We start from the raw sequence: 21,486 nt of genomic DNA, 5'->3' as shown, positions 1-21,486 counted from the left end.
TTGGCCTTCTGAATGTTTTTTTGTAGAGTTTAATTAGATGAATGCCATGGTTTATATTAATCTGCTAATTATGATTAATTGCTTTCATTTAGGAAACACTAATCAGAAAGTATCTTACCTCAATGGAAGACTGGGAGCTGGAGGGTAATGGGAAAGGAGCAACAGCCATCTGGTTAAATGCATCATCATTGCTGAAAAGCGAGCAAAGGAGAGAAGAGAGGGAATCAATACATTAGACAAACTGCAAAAACATCTTCATTTTCTCTTATTGGTTATTTTAGTTATCTCTTGCATTTATAATCCTCCTTTAAGGTGGTATACATAGAATTTCAAGGTGGGCTCCCAACTATGCACTGACCAGATCCAGATCCGTTTAGCAAGAGCAAGAAAAATGCACCTTCAACACAATAAAATACACAGCCCTGTAAAAATGTAAGGCATTTAGATACTGACCAAATAATGCATCTGTCTCTTTATTTTGCTTAAAACAAGGGGGAAAGAAGTTTAGCACTAAGAACCACATTGGAAATGCACTGTAATTTGGAAAGCTTCCATATTTTAAATTGCATGCAAATAACCCAGCACCACTTATAGTATGATTAGGGCTATTGCTTAGTGGGGCTGGCCAGCATACTGTTTTAAGAGGCCTACCTAGAGGCACATCAATTTCCTGCTTATGTTTCCTGCCAATGGCTATTTCCAACCGTGCTTTCAATACTGCTCTCTCCTGTAACGTTTACATAGAACGCTATGCTCCCATCAATTTTTTGTATGGTAATTTTTTATATCAACATCTATTTGCAGCCGCTGGAAGTGCACATTGGAGGGTTTGGAGAGAGGTGTGATCAGTATGCTGATGATACCCAACTATCTTTCTTTGTACAACTGAGCCAGTCGAGGCTGTGCAGGTCTTGGACTGGTGATTAGATACAGAGGTGGGTCAAAGGGGGGCCAATAAGTTGAATATAAATCCTGATAAGGTATAGGTCTGGAAATTGGGGAGGTTTTCTGTTCTGGACAGGTTGCACTCTCGCTGAAAGAACTGGCATGTGACCTGGGAGTGCCATCAGAGCCATTATCACTGGAGGCTCAAGTGACCTTTGCAGCAAGAAGTGACTTTTACCACATTTGGCCTTGCCAAAGTACATAAGAACACAAGAAGAGCCTGCTGGACCAGGCCCATGGCTCTTCATGCCCAACCAGATGCCTATGGGAAGTCAAAAAGCAGGAGCTGAGGTCAACAGCAGGCACCCAGCTTGTGATTCCCACCAACTGGCATTCAGAAGCTCACAGTGAAACAAGAGACCTCAAGACTAGAGGCGCTTCGTGTGAGGCTGTTCTTGAAGAAAGCTTCACTTTTGGTGGCTACACTTTTATCTGGGGTGTCCTGTCACAAATACGCAATACCAATTCTGAAAGAAATATACAGACTCTCTCTATGTTACCACTTCAAGGTACTCCTATTGACTTACAAAACCCGATACAATCTGGGGAATAGACACCTGGGAGAATTCCTTATCCTGTGTATACCTGCCTGCTTGTTAAGATCTGGGGAACCCTTCTTAGCTGAGCTATATGGCAACACGGGAAGAAAGCCTTCTCAGTGGTGGCACCTAGTTTGGAACGCCTTGCCCTCTGAGATATGGATGAGGCCTACTCTTTAACCTTTCGATTCTTGCTGAAGACATGGGTATTCGGCCAAGTTTTTGGCGGCCTAAAGTACCAGCACTGATATATTTTTTTATTTGACTGGTTGTAACTATCCACATTGTTTATGGTACTAGTATGATGCATCTGGATTTGTTTTAATTTGTAAGCCCCTCTGGATTTGTATTTGTAATGAAGAACATATAAAAATATTTTAAATGAAGTATAAAACTTTGTAAATTAAAAGGATTACTACGGCTGGTGCTACATTTATATCTCATCTTTCCTCGAAGGAACTCAAGGTGGGGTACATAGTTCTCCGCTCTCCATTTCATCCTCACAACAAGCCTGCAAGCTCAGTTAGGCTGAGAGACTGTGATGGGCCCAAGGTTGCCTGACTGAGTGAGGGATTTGAACCTTGGTCTCCCACGTCCTAGTCTGATACTTTAACCACTATACCACACTGGATTGCCATGTTAAGCCCCCGCAAGTGGCCTAACAAGGACTGATGCATTTTCTTCAAATAACTAGTGATGCAGTGCCTTTTTTCGGGGGGGACGGGACGCAGAGGTACACATACCCCAAGACATTTTGTGAATCTCATGAGGGGCAGTATTTCAATATGATTCGGAAAATGAGAGTATCCCTAAACATTTTTTTTGGGGGGGGGAAGCATTGTAGTGATGTACTAATATAGTTGATAGAAACAGTTTCTGATTAAGGCCATCAATATTCTACTTTAAACCTCTCATATTCTTGTTTAGAATGGGCTGGACAGCCAGAAATGACAGTATTTGAACAACGCATACAGAAGTGCACAGAATATTCTTACAGATAAATGATACTCAGCTGTACTTTACATTTCCAAGAACCTCCCTTTAAAACAGTGCAGCATGTTAAACAGCAATTTTCTAGCTCCTTTTGTTTTCCCAAGCATACAAACCAATTATGATGTAGCTCCTGCTGATGAGAATTAATCAGCATATCTAAAAGCTCCATAACCCCTGGTAATTTCTGTCTGGTGCCAATTTAGGTTCTGCCAGTTGTTGGGTTTAATTTTTTTTTTTGAAAAAAATATATAAAACAGCTAATCAGCACAAGTAACAAGGAAATCAGCATAAAGCATCCACAGCACTTGATGCAGCCTCTAATGAGGAGATCTGTAAGCAGTGAAACAACTTCAGACATTCTATAAAAGTCCTCTCTTTTGATTTAGGCAGCAAGGCGGCTTTGTGGCGAGTTCTGCACATACAGCAAATCTATTCCCTTTCCCCAGCCTCTCCTAATCTTAGGGAAGGAGTGTGAAGAGCTGCAGTTTAAAGGCTGGGGAGTTGTTGGAAAAGCTTGTGCCTCAGGGGGAAACCAGATATCAGAGCAGCACCTTTGCACAGTAATGTTTAGGAAGGCTTACACAAGTTGTTTCCCCAGGCCTGAAAGTAATGATACTGAGTACAGAGAAACGCACGATGTGACAATGCAATGCAGGGTTGCCATTTCCAAAAGAAGTCCTGTGTAGGGCATGATGCATAGTAACTCCACCCTCAAGTGCCCTTTGGATCCTTGACATTGTTTTGAGCAATTTTTAAGCACACCTCTGCCACCTGCCTTTCCTCATCACCATTAAATCTGCACAGGCAATTTTAGAGATGGTAATTTTTATTCATATAAAGCAACTCTCTCTGAGGTAAGAGAAAAAGAAAGAAAGAAAACTAGGTGAAAAGAGGTTGCCGCACATAATCTATTCCTGCTGTGACCGTACATATTCAACACAACTTTAGTCCTGCTTCAAAGGAGGTTGCTTCAAAAGTAATGGCGTGTTTTAAACGGCACCACAGAAAATAAATGGACTTTTGTACTACCATCTGTAAAACAGAATATATTTATTTTACAATGGAAAGTAATGGCAACCTCGCTTTCACGTTAAAGCAGGCCAGTGAGGGGTCCTAAACACAATGTTGGAATTACACTGCATGACAATAAAAAACACAGCACAAACGCAACCATCTGCCACAGCCTTTCAATTCCCAGTAGTACTATAGTAAAAAAAGGTGAATTTCCACATGCACGTTTCTCAAGTTCATAATCAGTTTGTGACTCCCATGTGTAAAATGATGATCACGGACACCAAATGATATAATTTATCTCCAGGTGGAAGTGTGAAAAGCCCCCATCAAAAAGTCCCAGGTTTTAATTCATTTAAAGAAATATGCTGGGAAAAGTGTGTGAATATGCATATCAGCTAAAGGATCATAATACAATGGAATACATAGGGTTTATTTCAGAAGTACAGGAACACAGGAAGCTGCCTTATACAAAGTCAGACCATTGTTCTATTTACCTCAGTATTATCTACATTGATTGACAGCAGCTCTCAAGGATTTCAGACGGTAAATTTCAGCCCTACCTGAAAATGGCAGTGATAGGACCCAGAAATCTTCTGCAAACAAAGCAGATGGCCTGCCACAGAGCAGAAAATAGGAGAAACTAAAATTCGAACTGGATTTGCAGAAGTGACTAGGAACTTTCTGGTAGAGGCTTCTGCCGACAGAAGGGATGGTGGAGGCACTTTTTACTAATTCCTCTTCATCCTCTCAGTCCCCAGGTCACATCCTGCACTGTTGTAGAGAGTATGTCAATTCTCCAGAGCAGATTTTTCAAGGCCACAGCAGACTGCAGGGAAAAGGGACATCTTGCGAAAATCACTTCTCCCCTAACCCCTTCCATCTATTGCTGGAGCTCTGCTTTACAGATCTCTGCATCCAAGTGCCTATATTCTCAAATTTAACTGTATCTCATTTGCCTACTTTATCATCACAAGTGCCAGCTATTATTATACCCTGTGGTTCAGTATTTTAGACCATACGTATCTGTATAAGGAATACATTGTTAATTATCTACAATATTTGGTTTGTTATTATTTAAATCCTAAGATTTCCACGTATTGTCTTGGAATTTATCAATTCATGTCACATTTTTCAAAGTTACATTTTAACAGCTGTTAAATCATAGAATCATAGAATCATAGAGTTGGAAGAGACCACAAGGGCCATCGAGTCCAACCCCCTGCCAAGCAGGAAACACCATCAGAGCACTCCTGACATATGGTTGTCAAGCCTCTGCTTAAAGACCTCCAAAGAAGGAGACTCCACCACACAAAACAAAAGTTGTTGTGTTTTGTTGCTACTATTATTAAAGAACTATTATTAAAACTTATCTACTTACTTATCTACAGCAAATCTACTAGCAGATCCCAATCAACCTTTGGCTGCTGCTCCTCTGAAAGTATTTTTAAGCTGCTCCATTATAATATACACTGGAAAACCTAGTAATTTATGCTGACATGGGATGGGGAAGACTACAGAGTTGTCAGTCGCTTCCAACAATCAACTGGAAGGAGCCAAGCAGTCAGCTATCAGTGACACTTACCAGGGCTGACTCCAGGATTTTGGGGCTCTCAGGCAAGGCCCCCTCAGTGGGTCCCCCTAACCTCGGAGAATCAGGACATGCAAACCTAGAAATGCTTTAGGCTAAATCTGATCATATATTGGATACGCTGGACAAAGGGAACATAGTAGCAGCAATAGAGCAGCAGGCACTCTGGGCATTTTCCAGGACCCCGAGACCAACTATCTCGTCATCCTCTGAAGCAGAACCTGAAATTGAGCTTTCCATATCACTTACACAGCCCCAGATCAGTTGAGGTTTGCTGCCTACCTGACTTCATACGGGTACTTTCCACTTTTAAGAATACTTTGAGAATCTACTATTAAGTCAAGCTTATGCCACGTTGCAGTCCGACACCAAATTACGGTTTAGATAGCCCTTTTCACAAAGATCTGGTAGCACACTGATGCGCTATAGAGGATGCAAATTAGTTCCAATCTGTTGCAGATTGAAAAATACATGAGGTAACACGGGCAAATGCACAATGTCTCTGTTAGACTAGGTTGCCACAGATCTCAAAGCATTCACTGAAGAAACTGCGTTATCACTTCAAGGGGTTATAAGCTTATGCACTGGGTGCCGATGAAGCAAGCAGCAGTAAACAGAACCTTTGCTTAAAAGTAGAACGACGAGACTTTGGTACATTCCTGTCATAGCTACAAGCCTTTGCAGAGATATTGAAGAACGTCATAAGCAAGCACTGCTGCTATTCAAGAACAACCTGTCCTGTAGCTGTAGCTACTTAAAACCCCCCACCAAGGTTCCAGCTTGAAAATGAGAGTATCACAAGACCCTGAGGACAATACCTCTTAACACAAGGGGGAGCAGGAAATAAATGTTATTACCCTCCAATATTAATAATTATTCTTGAAGATTATGAATGCAATAACCACAATTTACATCTCCTTTTTTCTCTGTATGTTTAATTCCAACTGTATTTTCCCCTCCTTATTTCTTACATGTTATGTAATTTGAAAGATAGAAGGAATAACACACACACACAACAAACAACTGGGCTCCATATATTTTATCCCTTCTATATTTCCAAAACATTAACCAAGTTGCACCCTTATCATTAAAACTGAGAAAGATATATTCATAATGGGAAAAGCCTCCCTTCCTCAAAATAAGATACATAAAATAGCAAGGATTTTTTAAAAAAATACTCCAACAAAATATAGTGTTAAATAGATAGATACTTCATCTAGCTAAACAAGCAAAACAAGGAAGAGTAGCAATCCCATGCTTTAATAAGCTTAAGGTACCGAAGACATTAGGAAAAGAGTTTCTTTTAAGATCAGAGTTTTGTGGTTTACAAAACAAAACAAAAAACACAAAAAAACTTGGGGCCAACTATGTACACACCATTTTAATACACACAGGTATACAGAATGGAACAAATGACCACACACAATGGTCCTTACGCCTCCTTCAGACCTATCATTCACAAAAAGTACTTTTCGCACATGAAATTTATAATGGTAGAGGCAACCTGAACTCAAGTGACTATTATCAATTTTTATAGTGCTGATTTAATCAAGCTGAGAATACATGTGGCTCCAACGTGGAGATTCACTCTCTCTTTCCAGAGCAGCTAAAACCCCAAAGCTGCTGGAATGCCCTTCCTGAGTCAGGGAGAAAACTGAAATCCCCCTGCCATGACCCTAGCCACTGCTGCTGCTGCCTCCTTCCTTTCCTAAAACTTCCTGAGTTACACCATCAGTAGTGAGAGGGGTTCTTAAGAGATCTAATTCATAACACTTTATGAACTGCTTTACTTTTAAGGCAAGTAGGACAAAAGTCCACCCCCCCATACCTTCTGATATATAAAGGTTTGATTCCACTACTCATGGTTTTAAGATATTTTCTGTTCTGTTCTTAACCCAGTTTATTTTTAAATTTAATGTTTATGTTGATATTATGATCTTATGTTGATCTTATGATATATTATGTTAATATTATATGGTGCTTTTTTCTGGGGGTACACATACCCCCAGAAAAAATTCAAGTATCTGTTATAAAGGTAAAGGTACCCCTGCCCATACGGGCCAGTCTTGCCAGACTCTAGGGTTGGGAGCTCATCTCACTCTATAGGCCGAGAGCCAGTGCTGTCCGCAGACACTTCCGGGTCACGTGGCCAGCGTGACAAGCTGCATCTGGCGAGCCAGCGCAGCACACGGAACGCCGTTTACCTTCCCGCTGGTAAGCGGTCCCTATTTATCTACTTGCACCCGGGGGTGCTTTCGAACTGCTAGGTTGGCAGGCGCTGGGACCGAAAGACGGGAGCGCACCCCGCCGCGGGGATTCGAACCGCCGACCATGTGATCGGCAAGTCCTAGGCGCTGAGGTTTTACCCACAGCGCCACCTGCGTCCCTGCTATACTGTATATCTGTTATACTCTTGTCTAAATAATTGGAAGGGGGGAAGAGAGAACCACAATTCCTATGCAAAACTAACCATTCTTTATCATTGGCCCCATTTTATATTTATTTAAATAAACCAATCCAATCTTTTTGCAGAGCAGGGCAATCGCCAACCCCAGTTGGATCCAGTTTCATATATGATTTTTCTACTGTCTGAGCAGCTTTTCCCAGACACATTTTCAAATGCAATTAAGTAATGAAGAGTGAGTTGCTGTACACGACATTTAATTTCAGTAACTGAGAAAAGTAAGAGGCTGAAAGCAAGATCATTAATCTCTCCTCTGGTTGCCTTGCACTGCCAAGGATAACAACTAATTTTTCATTTTACTATGTCTACTCTTCAACCATAGTCACATATGGTCAAACTTACTGAGACTTTAAGATCCAGACACAGTGACTCTAAGGTTGATTTTCACTTACAAAGTATATGGAGCATAGATTTAGTCACTGCTTATATTTCTTAGAAAGCAGGGTCAGTAACAAATAGTGGGTACCAGAATCAAACTTCAGTATTCATAGGGTTGCCATATTTCAAAAACCAGGAAACCTCAAAAGTGTTGTGTTTTTTAGGAAACCTCCAAAATTGTTCAGCTTTTTTTATTTTTTTATTTTTTACAAAAATGCCAAAAAGAAAAGGAACCCTCCTCCCCCGGACGTCAATTTCCCCCTGAACTATACTACACAAGAAACCAAGGATGGAGGTGGTTTCATTTTCACTCTTGATCACCAGTATAGATGAACACAATTCTGAGATGGGGATGAGGCTACTGCTCTGGCTACAAACCAGCGTGAAACGTATAAAATACGCATTAAAAATTGACATGCATCTACAGAAATAGCTGGTGCATGATGGCTTTCAGAATACTGTACTGCAAAATCTGATAAATGGCTGAACATGTAATAGAAAACCATAATGTTAACTGCATAGGCAACAGATTTTAACAGTCACTGGCACATGCCACAGCCAAACTAAATCTGTTTACCTTGAGGGGGAAACCATTCCATAATATCCAACTAAGAAGAGAGAATCTGAACAAGTGATAGTCTTCAAATCCTAAAACTGGGAAACACATTTCCATGTTAATTCTGTAGTTAGTTGCCACAGGACACCAAAGCTTGCTTTAAAAAAGTGTTGTTTTTTTACATACAGCAATAGCCTCCTCACAAAATTGTCCCAATGGTGTTTACATCAACACTGTAAGCTAAGCCAATATTAATATCCCTGCCTTACAGATGTGATAAGGGCAGAGTAAAGTGAAGCCTTTTAGTAAGTTCATGCCTGCGGTGATATAGATCAGCCAAAGGTAAGGTCTGGGAGAGATTAAAGGACATGCTTAATTGTTTGTTTGGTTGGCTGGTGTTCCTAGCGAACTTAAGTCCTCTATACATCCTACAATATTTCACCTCTCAGTTCCTTCTCCATTCACCATATTCCCATGCCTCTCATGTATAGTCTAATTTCTTTCCCCAGTCTCTTTTAAAATGTCATGCCAGATAATATACAAAACTATGCTTCAAAAAATGCTTTTCACGTCTATCAGGCTTGTCCGCTGCCTACCTTTACCCTGTGGCAGCCGACCTATTTGCATTCCACAGATGAGGCATCCCATCTGCAATGTGAGCTGTTTTGCTACCAGCCAAAGTGATGAAGTCCTCAAATGGTCTTCCTTGCAGTGAACCAACCAACCAGTTTGCCATTTGTTCCCCAGTCACACTATCAGCAAAGGCCAAATAATAATAACATGGATCCTAAGAATTGCTAGTGGTGTTCTCACATAGCAGAATGGACTTTCCTGTCTAATTGCATTCCCTCATCTTCCTGGAAAACCTCTCCTGAGGGTCAGTGAGACCCTTCAGAATAGTGTTTAATTCAACACAGGGTTTAGCACTTTCAAAAATTGATAGAAAATGGAGACCTCCTGGTCTTCTCTCTCCTTCTCCATTTCCACACAAACACAAGCATCTTTCACTTGCACCAGGGCATCATTACATCCAAACCAACATGTCACAAATACTTTTTTCTTCACTTAAAAATCTGCTGGGCACTCTGCCTTCTTAAAAGATCAAATAAAACAATAGTCCCAGCCACAGGTCTAAAATCTAATTAGGCAGTACGCTAAAAGCTGAACTGAACACACAGTCAGCAAAGCTTATTGTAGCAGTAAAAGCAAAACATGGGTTTAGTAACTAAGCCGGATTCCAATCTTGTAGAGCAGGGATGGGGAAACCCTTTTCAGCCAAAAAGCCACATCCCCTTGGGGGCAACTTTCTGAGGGCCACATGCTATTGATGGCTGACAAAAAAGCAGACAGGGCAAGTGATTATACAGCCACTGAAAAGTCAGAGGTTTATAAACATGCGCCTCTCCATCCAGACAAGCAAGGACACATTCCTTGCGTGGCTTGGGGAGGAGGCCTGTGTGGAGGAGAGGGCCAGATAGAGGCCTAGAGAGCCACATTTGGCTACCAGGCCTCAGATCCCTCACCCCTAGAACCCATGGAGTGGGGTGAAGCACCTGCCTCAAGCAGTGGAAGTTCAAGAGAACTTCTGGCATGCAGCGTTGCTGCTCATCTTCCCCACCCCTGGGTGGAGAAGCTGAGTGAGTGGCAACACTATGAGGAGCACCCTGGCTCCCACCGAATACAGTGAGAGCTGGGACACGGTAGCAGTGGAAGTTGGGCATGGCAGAGGGGCAGGAGGGGCATCTCCCATTTTGCCTCAGGTGGGGAAACAGGACAGGCCGCCCATGAGGAAATGCTGGCTTTCCTGTTTGTTGCCAGCTTGAATTACTTTCCTTGCTTTAAAGAACTGCCCAGGGACTGGAATGGCAAGGCAAGGCAAGGACAAGAGCTAAAGAGAGATGTACTCCTAAGGTCAGCAGGCCTTTCTCTTCTAGCACCTGCTTTCTCTCGTATCATGCCAATGCTACCTTGTCTTTCCTCCTTTCTGCTTGTGTAATATACACAAATTAAAAAACCAAACCTGGTCATTCAGTTGCTAGGCAATGGCCTCCTGTGCTCTTTTATCACTTCTGGGACCACCCAGCAGCATAGACATTAATGCACCAACCCAACTGAGCTTGCATAAATGAGAGTAGCAGATCCACCTGTAAGGAGCTCTTTCAAAAGGTTAAAATGCCACCAGCCGGATTCTTGGCAAGGAAAGAGAAACAGGAGGGATCCATTAAAAAATGAGCCCCCTGAGCCTCTCCTTGAACAGCTGATTGGCGGGGTCTTTCAGAAAGGTCTCCATGTGTACAACCCCAACTATCTGATTTGAAAGGTTAGCCGCCTGCACAGGACCTGTTTATGCACACAATTCCCCATTCAGCTGAGGCCATGGAAATGGAAACCTTCTTTTGAACACACTATACCTGCTGGCTAGAGTACAGTGATTGCCTTGCTTTTAACTGAATGGATATATGTAATAATCAAAATATGGCAACAAAGGCATATAAATGACATGCACACAAATTGGCCTCGTGGATTTCATCCAAGGAGTCTCCAGACTAGGGGTGGGGAGCCTTTTTTCTCTTGAATGCTGCATTCCCTTTAGGGCTAAAGTCAGGGGCCACATGGCTGCAGTAGGCAGAGTCCCCCTCCCCCTTTTCTGTCTCCACCTGACTTCTCCCTCCCCCTTCTTTCTAGTCCAATGGGCTGCTGAGGGAGGGACTTTGGTTCTTGCCAGAGGCCTGAACTAACCACAGAGGGCTTTACCATTCTCCTTCCACCTTCTTCATCTCCCCCAACCTCATTTCTCCTCTCCCACCCACCTTCTGTCCCCTGGGCTCCCCCCAATCACATGAAATTAGGTAAAAGGCTGCAGGTTCCCCATTTCTGTTCCAAACTGGAGCAACTGTGTACTGATTTAGGTTTAGATAATTCCGCCTCCCCCCACGGTGTCAGGGTATTTTCATGTCGTTTCCAGTTCCAGGATCTCTCTACTTCTGCACAGCAAGCCAGACATATGGCATAAACCAGTGGATAAGGGAGTTGTAGCTGTCCAGATATAGCCATGCTCCTACTCCCATTAACCCAAGCCAGTGTGGTCAAAGGTGAGGAACGATTCAAGTTGGAGTCCAGTGATATATGGAGAGCCACAGCTTCACCACCTCTGAATCAGGCTTGGCTTATTTGGGAAGAATTTCCTGCTTTTGCAGTCATGAAATACATATGAAAAAGGCGAGAGTCTGCTTTCATTTAGTTGTTTTCCCTTCCTACTTGGATCCTGAATTGTTCAAGGAAGTGACACAATATCCAATTAGTTTAATATTGTCCGATCTTCCGTAAAACTGAAGAAGAACACCTTGCTCTGTTTTACTTGGATTGCCTTCTACCAAACCACCTTATGCTCTGTTCTAATCTATCACACTGGTCTTCCATGACTTGCTAAAATGTGAAAGTGATTTAATTTCAAGGCATTGACATATCAGTTTTCAGTAGTCTCAGATGAGGGCACCACCAGAATGAGAGGTTACATCATAGGGAAAAATGAAAGAAAGGGAACTCTGTGACAAATGGAGCACACTTCAGCAGCCCTCAATTTCATTTGAATACTGAATCTTTCTCATTTTGCGGTTCCTCCAAGTTCAGGCCACTAATGATGAGCACAAGAGTTAATGACTATGCCATTCTTACCGTATAAATACCAGCTTGACCTTTGATGGTGCCGTCTTAATGATTGCAGAAGCATTCTGGTGACTTCTTCCATACAATATCTGGTTATTTATCTGTTTTATGAAGAACATTTGAGACAGTTACAAATTAAACAGTAACAAAAGGTTAAGTATTGTTTTCTAATTTTATTACACCATCAATAACTCTGAAGGAAACATCCTAACCTTCTTTTATGAAGCTTATCTTCAATAGCAAGAAAGGAGAAAGTGAAGGAGGGACTGTTTTTGTTGTTTGATTACCCTTGATTGCTCTTGGAGGAAGCTGATTTTCTAGGTCCATTTCCAACAGGGTTCAGGCCCGGTTTTGGCACAGAAATTGCTTTGACCTCTGTTGGGAGATGGCCAGGAGAAATGTGTCTCTTATTCTCCTCAATCTCTCAGCAGCTTTTGATACCATTGACCATGAAATCCTTCTGGAGCGGCTGTCTGAGTTATGGGTGGGTGGCATCATTTTACAATGGTTCTGGTCCTACTGAAGCTCAATCCAGAGACTGAGACACTGTTAGTGGACAGTTCCCTAGACCAGATGGATGGGAGGTTGCCTGCTCTTAATGGGGTTATACTCCCTCTGGAGGAGTGGGTATGTGGCTTGGGGGTACTTCTGTATCCTTTGCTGTCAGCTTGAGGCTCAGGTGGCCCAGCTGTGCCCCTATCTGGACAAGAATAGCCTAAGTACTCCTGTCTATGCTCTAGTAACCTCTAGGTTAGATTACTGCAACTTGTTATATGTAGGGCTGGCTCTGAAGATGGTTCAGAAACTTCAGCTGATGCAGAATTTGGTGGCCAAGCTGCACACTGGGGCAAGATGGTTTGAACATATTATACTGCTCCTAGCCTGACTGCACTGGCACTACCAACCTTACTGTTCACTTTTGAAACATGGATCACTTATAAACACCATCTCCAACTCCTCAAAAGATTCCATCAATGGTGTCTCCGAAAAAATTTACACATCACTTGAGAAGACAGGTGAACTAATACCAGTGTACTGGAAGAAGCAAAGATCACCAGTGTCAAAGCAATGATTCTTCTACATCAACTTCGTTGGACTCGTCATGTTGTTCGGATGTCTGATTATTGTCTTCCAAAGCAACTACTCTATTCTGAGCTTAAAAATGGAAAGCGTAATGCTGGTGGTCAACAAAAGAGGTTTAAAGACTCTCTCAAGGCATATCTTTTAAAATGTAGTATAAACACTGACAATTGGGAAACACTGGCCTGTGAGCGCTCCAACTGGAGAACAGCCTATACCAAAGGTGTCATGGACGTTGAAGATGCTCGAACTCAGGGCAAAAGGGAGAAATGATCTAAGAGGAAGGCATGGCGAGGCAAACCCTCACCATGATCAACTCCCACCCAGAAACCTATGTCCCCACTGTGGAAGGACGTGTGGATCCAGAATTGGCCTTCACAATCACCTACGGACACACTTTTAAGACCGTGTTCACGGAAGACAATCTTACTCCACTACGAGTGATCACCAAAGCAGATGAAAGAAGCACTGGCTGACAACTAGTTTCTGAACCCAACGAAGTGATGGTTTTGACCTATAAAGCCTTAAACGGTTCAGAACCAAAATACCTCAAGGACCAACCCTACCCATATGAACTGACCTGGATCCTGTGATCATGCCTCCTCCATGAGAGGTCTAAGGGTAGCAACATGGGCCTTTTCTGCAGTAGCTCCTCATTTGTGGAATGCTCTCCCCAGGGAGGCTCACCTGGTGCCTTAATTATATATCTTTAGGTGCCAGGCAAAAAAATTTCTCTTCAACCAGGCCTTTGACCAAAAACATTCTAAATGTTAAACGTGTTTATGGGAGGAAACTTATTGGTTTGTTTTCATTTTATTATGTATTTTAGATTCTCATTCTGCATTTTTAGTCTGGCATTAGCTACCCATGTGGGCAAGGATGGTTATCAATTGTAATAATTATGCCACAACAACCTTGGGAGTTAAGTTCAGTTGCATTAACATAGTTTGCATTGTCTACCACTTCAAACAAAGCTACAGAATGAAAGAGAGATAAAAACTGCACACACTGTAGAATTGAGGCAGTAGAAATCCCATTTCCTGTGAACCTATTACAGTGTCAAACCATATCAGACTTTTACTTTACATTACTCTTTTTCCCTTTCAGAAGCACAGATCAGTATTCTACAGGAGTCTTTTTAAAGCACAACTGCATTTTAGTAAGATATTGTGCAAAAATGCATGAAGGGCGAAAACAGGCAGTGCTAACCTCCATCTGCCTATTGTCACAGAAGTCTGTCTCCATGTGAAGAAGGCAGCCCTGCAAATGAAGCAAGATTGAGCTTTCCCTTACAAAACTTGTGCATTTAAGCAACTTAACTGTTTTTCTCCAATTGTTAACAGCTGGAATGCATCATCACAAATTGCTAAGCTCCCAGTTGTGTATTACAGTCCATTTTGCAAATTATGTTAGATACCATCTACCATGCCATGCCATGAATATCCCATGAACAGCAAGGTAACACCTACCTGCTAGATCATACCAGTGCTCAGTCTACTCAAGCTCTAACAGCTGCTCTGAGCTGACACTACTGGACAGTCATAAGTTGGCAACTCGACACAGCTGTTGAGTGCCTCAGTGTTGGATTTCAGGGTGCGGACATTTCCAGTAACAACCATAAGTATAGATCTATGCTTGTAGAATGCAACCAGTGTGGGTTATTGGTTAGACTGCCGGGCTGGGACCTGAAAGACCTCGGTTCAAATCCCCACTCAGCCATGAAGTTTACCAAGTTATTCTTGGGCCAGTCACTGTCTCTCAGCCTTTCCTACCTCACTGGGCTTTTGTGAAGATAATACAGAAGAAAACTGTATATCACTATAGCTCCTTGGAGGATAGATGGGATATAAGCATAGTAATAATAAGCAAATCTACTGATTTTTAACTGTAACTTTATAAATCATAAACACAAACCCAACCTGTGGCTTCTCTCCCCTTCCCACAAACTAATAAATCCTCCAATTGCATAGTTTTCCTTACAGGCTTCAATGTAGGGATAGGAAAGAACCATGACTTACTGTAATGACAAAATCTGCTGCTCTAGGCTCATTACGAGAAACACAGATAAACGGGAGGGAGGTCACGGAGGAAGAGCAAAGCTCAAGGGAGAGTAAGATAAATAAATGGAACTACCAGCTAGGGAACTAGAGTGGCTAAATTATTAACAAAGCCTAAAATAACATTTAACACAAGGAAAGCCTTAACAGGCAGCAATTTCTTAGTGGTGGGAGGGTGACATCATAAATATTTCGCAGAAGGTGGACGAGGTACAGAAGGTAATGAAAACTAACGAGTGAAATTTAAGGTAGAGGAAATTACAGCTATGTGTCAGGATGTGGAAGGGGATTGGGCCGGAGAATTGTCTCCAAGGAAAATGATGTTTTTCTTCTTCTTCCTTTTTTAAAAAGCCCCCACTCCATTTAGGCTGAGAACTCAAGAAAACTTATTGACTTCTGAGAGGAACATAGGAAGCTGCCTTAAGCTGAACTGGACCATTGGTCCATCCTGTCTCAACACTGCCTACCTGCTAGTGGCTCTCCAGTGTATCAGGTAGAGTACCAGATACCCTTACCTGATTACACCTGGGGCCTTCTGAATGCAAAGGAGATGCTCTACCACTGAGTTATGGTCCCTTCCCTTCCCGGATAATTGGCCGTGCTGGCTGTGGAATTGGGGGTCCGGACAACATCTAGAGGGCCACAGATTCCCCCCCAATTGTTTTCTTTGTCTTTATTTTCCAAGAGTATGCAGCACACCTATGTTTTAAGTTGATCACATTTCATTAGTGTGACCATTCCAGCTGAAAGACAACAAGCAGTTCTGCCAGCAAAAATTAATATTATTCAAGCTCAACAGATAAGCCAAATATAATTAAATGGATTTAAAAGCAGTATGCTTTATTTTTTTTAAAAAAAATGGAAGGTTGGTCAAAATAATTTTTCCATTTTTTTATTACCCTGTCTAGTTACTTCCTTACAAACAGAACATATTCATCCTCTTTGTCAAAAAAAGTCCTTCTCAAAATGATTTGTACTCAGCATGTTCCTATACCATGGTGATAACTTATCTATTAAAATCCAGCTGATACAGAAATGCACAACAGCAGCTGAAATGTCAGGAAGTTTGGTGTTGAAAGTGGATTACAAATGCTGGATTTCCAATAATGTAGGGCCAGCAGCACCCCAAGTTCAATCTGAATGAGGTGTTTGGTCAATATGATAGATCTTTCTGTTATTACTCACTTTCAGCAGAGGAGATATCATTCTAAAATGGTTCAGGTTCTAAAAACTGAACAAACAACTAGGTTTCCCTCTGCATTGCAGGGCAAAGCTCCCGAATTGTTCAGATGGAATTCAAAACTATACAGTCTCCTGCTGATGAGCATCCTGATGAGTATCTGAATAGATGCGCCTTTGGGTTCATCAATCAGAATTCCTATTCTCTTATGACTGATTGGTTTAAAAAGCCTAAGGTAGTGTGAGATATTTGATGCCAGTGTAAATTCTTATTCTTTTCTAGTAGGCTTCATTCAGTGCTGCCACCAGTTTCTGGTTCATTGTGTGAAAACAGATCTAAGCAACATGGACCTGGGCGTTTGGGTTCCTCAATTAAACCAAGAATACTAATTAATAATAATAAATGAATCTTCTTTACAGTATGCAACCCTTTGACTAGATCAGGGACAGAGAATCTGCAACTCCCATCATCCCTAACAATTAACCATGCTGCCTGGGGCAGATGGAGTCCAACAGGTTGCTCACTGCTGATCTAGATGAAACACTTATTCATTTATAAGCTGAGAGGAATTTGTACCTACCACAGACAATGATTCTCACATGGAAGCTCTTCACCCTCAGTTTCAGGGGAATATGGTCAGGAGAAGACATTTAAGCCTCCACTTCTCTATTATTATTTTGTAGGCCTCAGCTTTAACTGCACAGTAAAATAGGTCCCAAACTGAGCCTCATATTAATCCCTGCTACAAACTGTCTTCTCCTTACCTAACTGATCATTTTTTTTGCCCCCCACTAGCAAAAAATTCATATTGGGGGATAAGTAATTTTAAGATTTGACTCTATTTAGTTAATTTTAAAAGTACATGTGAGTAATGGTCAGTCATCTCCTCTGTTCTGGGTATGAAGACAATGTTATATCTGTCCAGAGATTAAACATTATAGTGAGAGAATCTCATCCTGTTGAAATATGAAACATCACAGGAATTGAAGGAGATGCCAAATTTGCCTGTCACATTTTCATGAGTGAAACAGACTTTTAATAGTTTTTCATTCCAGCAGAGAGAAAGGCAACAATATTTTACATCAAAACAAATCTACACATTATGTCAGAAGCATGTAATTAGAGGATCCCTAGGCACTGACAAATGTTTAGATTGTTTTCACATTTCCTCAGGCATCCTTTTTTATTTTGCCAAAGCTGTGAAGTCACCAAGTAGGAAATACTGCATTAAAATACAAATTATTACTGTGAGATATAACGTTCTTGTATCATCTTCTTCTTCAACTATAACTACTATTTACTTCCTATTCATGGGGTACATGCAAGTATTCACACTACCTCACATATATTACCCCAGTAATGATTACAATGGCCCAGTAAGGTAGGTTAGCATTAGGCTTCTGGGCAGATGGGGACTGAAGATGAGAGAAGAATGGTTTGTCTAAGTCCACCTAGTGAGTTTGTGGCTAAGGTGGGAGAGACCTAGCTCAGTGGAAGCAGGCAGGCTTTGCATGCAGAAGGTCCTAAGTGAAATCTTTGGCATTTCCTGTTAAGAGGCTCAAGCAACAAGGTTGGGAAAAACCTGCTGGAGGCCCAGGAGAGCTAGTAAAAGTCAGAGGCTGAAGGTTGGGGAACCTTTGTCCAGCGGGTCAAATCCTCTGAGGGCACCTGTTGTATGATATTAGGTGGATTCAAGCCCACTGGACCAAAACATGGGGACTTGCCTTTAGTGAATTGAAACAGCAGCAAATGCAGATCTCATCGCAAAGGATGTCAGGACTTCACTTCAGGTTAAAAGCTCCATATTGTTTATTAGCAGTGGAAATTTCATTCAGTGCTGTTTAAGAAGAGTTTGGATTTGATACCCCGCTTTATCACTACCCGAAGGAGTCTCAAAGCTGCTAACATTCTCCTTTCCCTTCCTCCCACACAACAAACACTCTGTGAGGTGAGTGGGGCTGTGAGACTTCAGAGAAGTGTGACTAGCCAAGGTCACCCAGCAGCTGCATGTGGAGGAGTGGAGACGCGAACCCGACTCACCAGATTACGAGTCTACCACTCTTAACCACTACACCACACTGGCTCTCTGCATTCCGTGCTGACTGCATGTCCCCACGGCCTTTGGCATAAATTGGCTCCACCCAAAAACAAGACTTGCATTTGGCCCTGAATTTAAACAGTGTCAAATGCAAGCCCGACTGCCAGCAAACACTTGCACCCTCCCAAATAACAACAACAACAACAACAACAACAACAACAACAACAATAATAATATTTTATTTATACCCCACCCATCTGGCTGGGCCACCCCAGCCACTCTGGGTGGCCCCCAACACACATAAAAACACAAGAAAACATCAAACAATTCTTCCCTGGTAGATGTGACCACCCCAAACAGGGTTTACTTGGTGTCGTATGATGTCACAGGAGTGACAAGTAGGTGTGGCTATCCAAAAACAGCCATATGAGCCGAACTGCCTGGCCTGGTGGGTCTAATCTGGCCCACGGGCTGGAGGCTTACCACCCCTGGGGTAGACAATACAGGTGTAGGTGAACAAATAATCTCACTTGGTATAAGGCACATTCCTATGCTCTTAGCCATGAATTTGTCAGCTCACACTCACAGCCAACAGCTCTTTTAAACTCTTGCAATTAATTTGACTTTTCCTTTGGAATCCTATGTAACTAGGGGGCTGCATAGAATGGGCGCATCTCTCTTTGGCCACTGGATGTACAATCAATGAAATCTTATGGCAATCCCTTCCTCTTTGACCAACAGTAGCCCCCATCTAAATATACCACACTTTAGCTTGCTTACTAAGCCTTCAAATCACTGGACCAGTTGAAGTCAAGTTGTATGTACAATAGCCGCTCCAAATAAAAGATTCTTTTCTGGAAGAATTATTATAAGTGGCTCCACACATGTGAAAATGTTTCATAGGATTCAGTCTCTTGAGAGACCAATCTTAAAAAAACTGGGGTGAGTCATAGGATCTGAATCACTTCTTTGAAGTGGGGATGGTAGTTCTGTTGCATTATTAGTTTGAATTCAACAGTGGGTTCCATTGATTACTCTTACCTCTAAAAGTTCATCTCCAGTGTGCAATCTTCCATCTTTCCCTGCAGGGCCATCTGTACTGATGCCCACGACAAAGATGCTCATGCGAGACCTGTCCTTATTGCCCGCCAGGCTGAGTCCAAGTCCATTCTTGTCCTTTTCAAGTTCAATAATGTGCAATTCCCCGGGCAGATCTGCATATCTTTGCCTGATTTTTTCTATTAAAGAAGAGAGACAAACACATACTTAAGAAAGTATTTTCAGTGCAACTCATTGGTTTGTTCCATTCGTTTCCTGAGCTTCTAGTTTTGCAATTTAGTCACGCAATACTAAAAAGGTAGCATATTATGGATGAATTCTGCATACTGTCCCTTTATGTACTGCATCAGCCCATGCTGACCCAATATGCCTCGTATTTTATACCACAGGAGTGCTTTGTTCCCCAACATTTTAAGTCCTAGTTTCTTAAAAAAAAAAAAAGCCCAGACTGAACTATTGTTTGAAAGTGGCATCCAATAACAGCACAAGGTGAAAGCAATTAATCCATTCAAAGGAAAGAAATGAGATCACAAATATAGAACTGTACATTAAGCCTGCATCGCTGTCAGAGGTACAACTGTTCCACTGGGAGACTAGGTTAGCAGTACTGTACAATGTTAACTGTGAACAGTAAATGTTTCTATAGCAACAGCAGACCAAAGAACAGCTTGACAGAGGAGTAACTATCAAATTAAAGGACAGACATTGCTATCAAACCACAGGACAATGTTTCAATAGTTGAAAACTAATTCTGCATTTACAACCTGAAATTATCACACCATCTATTTTGCATCCATTCGTGCCTAGAGAAAGAAAAATTTGTCCTTAAAAAACAAGAACAACTTGCTTACTATGAAATAGCATGGTATGGAGCAGCTAGTATTTCTATTTTCGTGTGTGTGTGTGTGTTTACAATGGAAGAAGGTGTGAGGGTGTGCGTTTGGGTCAGGATACACTGTGGCTCTTCTGATTTGGCAGGCCTGCAGCAATTGCAAGCCAACTATGTAAATAAATGCATACATAAACAAATGCTTTTATGCAGTAGTTTAGATATTCAGATGCTTCTTTCTCTTACACACACACTGGTTGATTATGTTTTAATGACTTTTAAGATTATATGTTGTGGTTTGTTTATTTAATCGGTCCCCTCAAGGCTACTTTTAAGAACCAAAAGTTGGGATAAAGGATTTTATAAATATAATTATTGCAGTTGCTATATTCTGTAGGCCATTGCAGTTATCCCCATACTGCTTGTAAGTGTGTGTTGGGGGAAGAATAATATTGAACATCTAGTAGCATGCCTAAGATCATCCAGTGACAGTGGCAAGATTTGAAACGGGACTTAGGACTCAGCTACACAGCTGCAAATAAAACGTCTTAAGTGCAATATACAGTATGACACTAGATGGCGATGGTGAGCCTTATGGAAAATTCAATGTATTTTTTTTAAAAAAAATACATTCAAGTATTTTCAGAACGGTTTTTATATGTGTGTAGCTTCCACCTCTATTTAGGTTTGCAGCCTGTACTCAGCTGTATCAGCTCGGAACAGCTACTAAGCTGGCTATCAATTTTGAGAGTTTGCTACATTTTTCTTAAATGGATGATTAGGTCAATCATAGAGGATACAAAACTTAGAAAGAGTAAGCTTATTTTAATGACCACATGGACATATGCAGGCGTGAAACCCCTGGAAGCATGGGACAGCTCACCCCCTAATGAGAAAGGTATTTCTTGCTCCTCACTGTTTAGTCTACTGAATGGAAGGAAATTAAGATAAATAGTACACTGTCACAGTGAACGATACCAGATGATGGGCCCCTGGAAAGAAATGGGAAAGAGGAAACCAAATGACTGAACTCATCTGTACTACAAAGAGTGTGGAAGATCTCTCAGGCTGAATGTGGACCGAGACACAAGGATCAGATG

General features: G+C 41.7%; 1 protein-coding gene across 7 annotated transcripts in view; it reads right to left on the bottom strand.

Moving 5' to 3' along the window:
• The window catches only part of PATJ (PATJ crumbs cell polarity complex component), a 153,875-nt gene that overhangs the window by 43,998 nt on the left and 88,391 nt on the right, over nucleotides 1-21,486 (bottom strand). For all 7 annotated transcript variants that reach the window (XM_081011732.1, XM_081011731.1, XM_081011730.1 and 4 more), the window contains 3 exons: nucleotides 19,540-19,736; nucleotides 12,153-12,244; nucleotides 119-191 (listed from right to left, as the gene is read on the bottom strand). In XM_081011732.1, coding sequence (XP_080867858.1) covers nucleotides 119-191; nucleotides 12,153-12,244; nucleotides 19,540-19,736 — 362 coding nt within the window. The remainder of the gene's footprint in view (nucleotides 1-118; nucleotides 192-12,152; nucleotides 12,245-19,539; nucleotides 19,737-21,486) is intronic.

This window comes from Podarcis pityusensis (assembly GCF_964106645.2).
Source record: "Podarcis pityusensis genome assembly, chromosome: 6".
Classification (NCBI taxonomy): domain Eukaryota; kingdom Metazoa; phylum Chordata; class Lepidosauria; order Squamata; family Lacertidae; genus Podarcis; species Podarcis pityusensis.
This window is presented reverse-complemented; position numbering and strand designations above follow the sequence as displayed.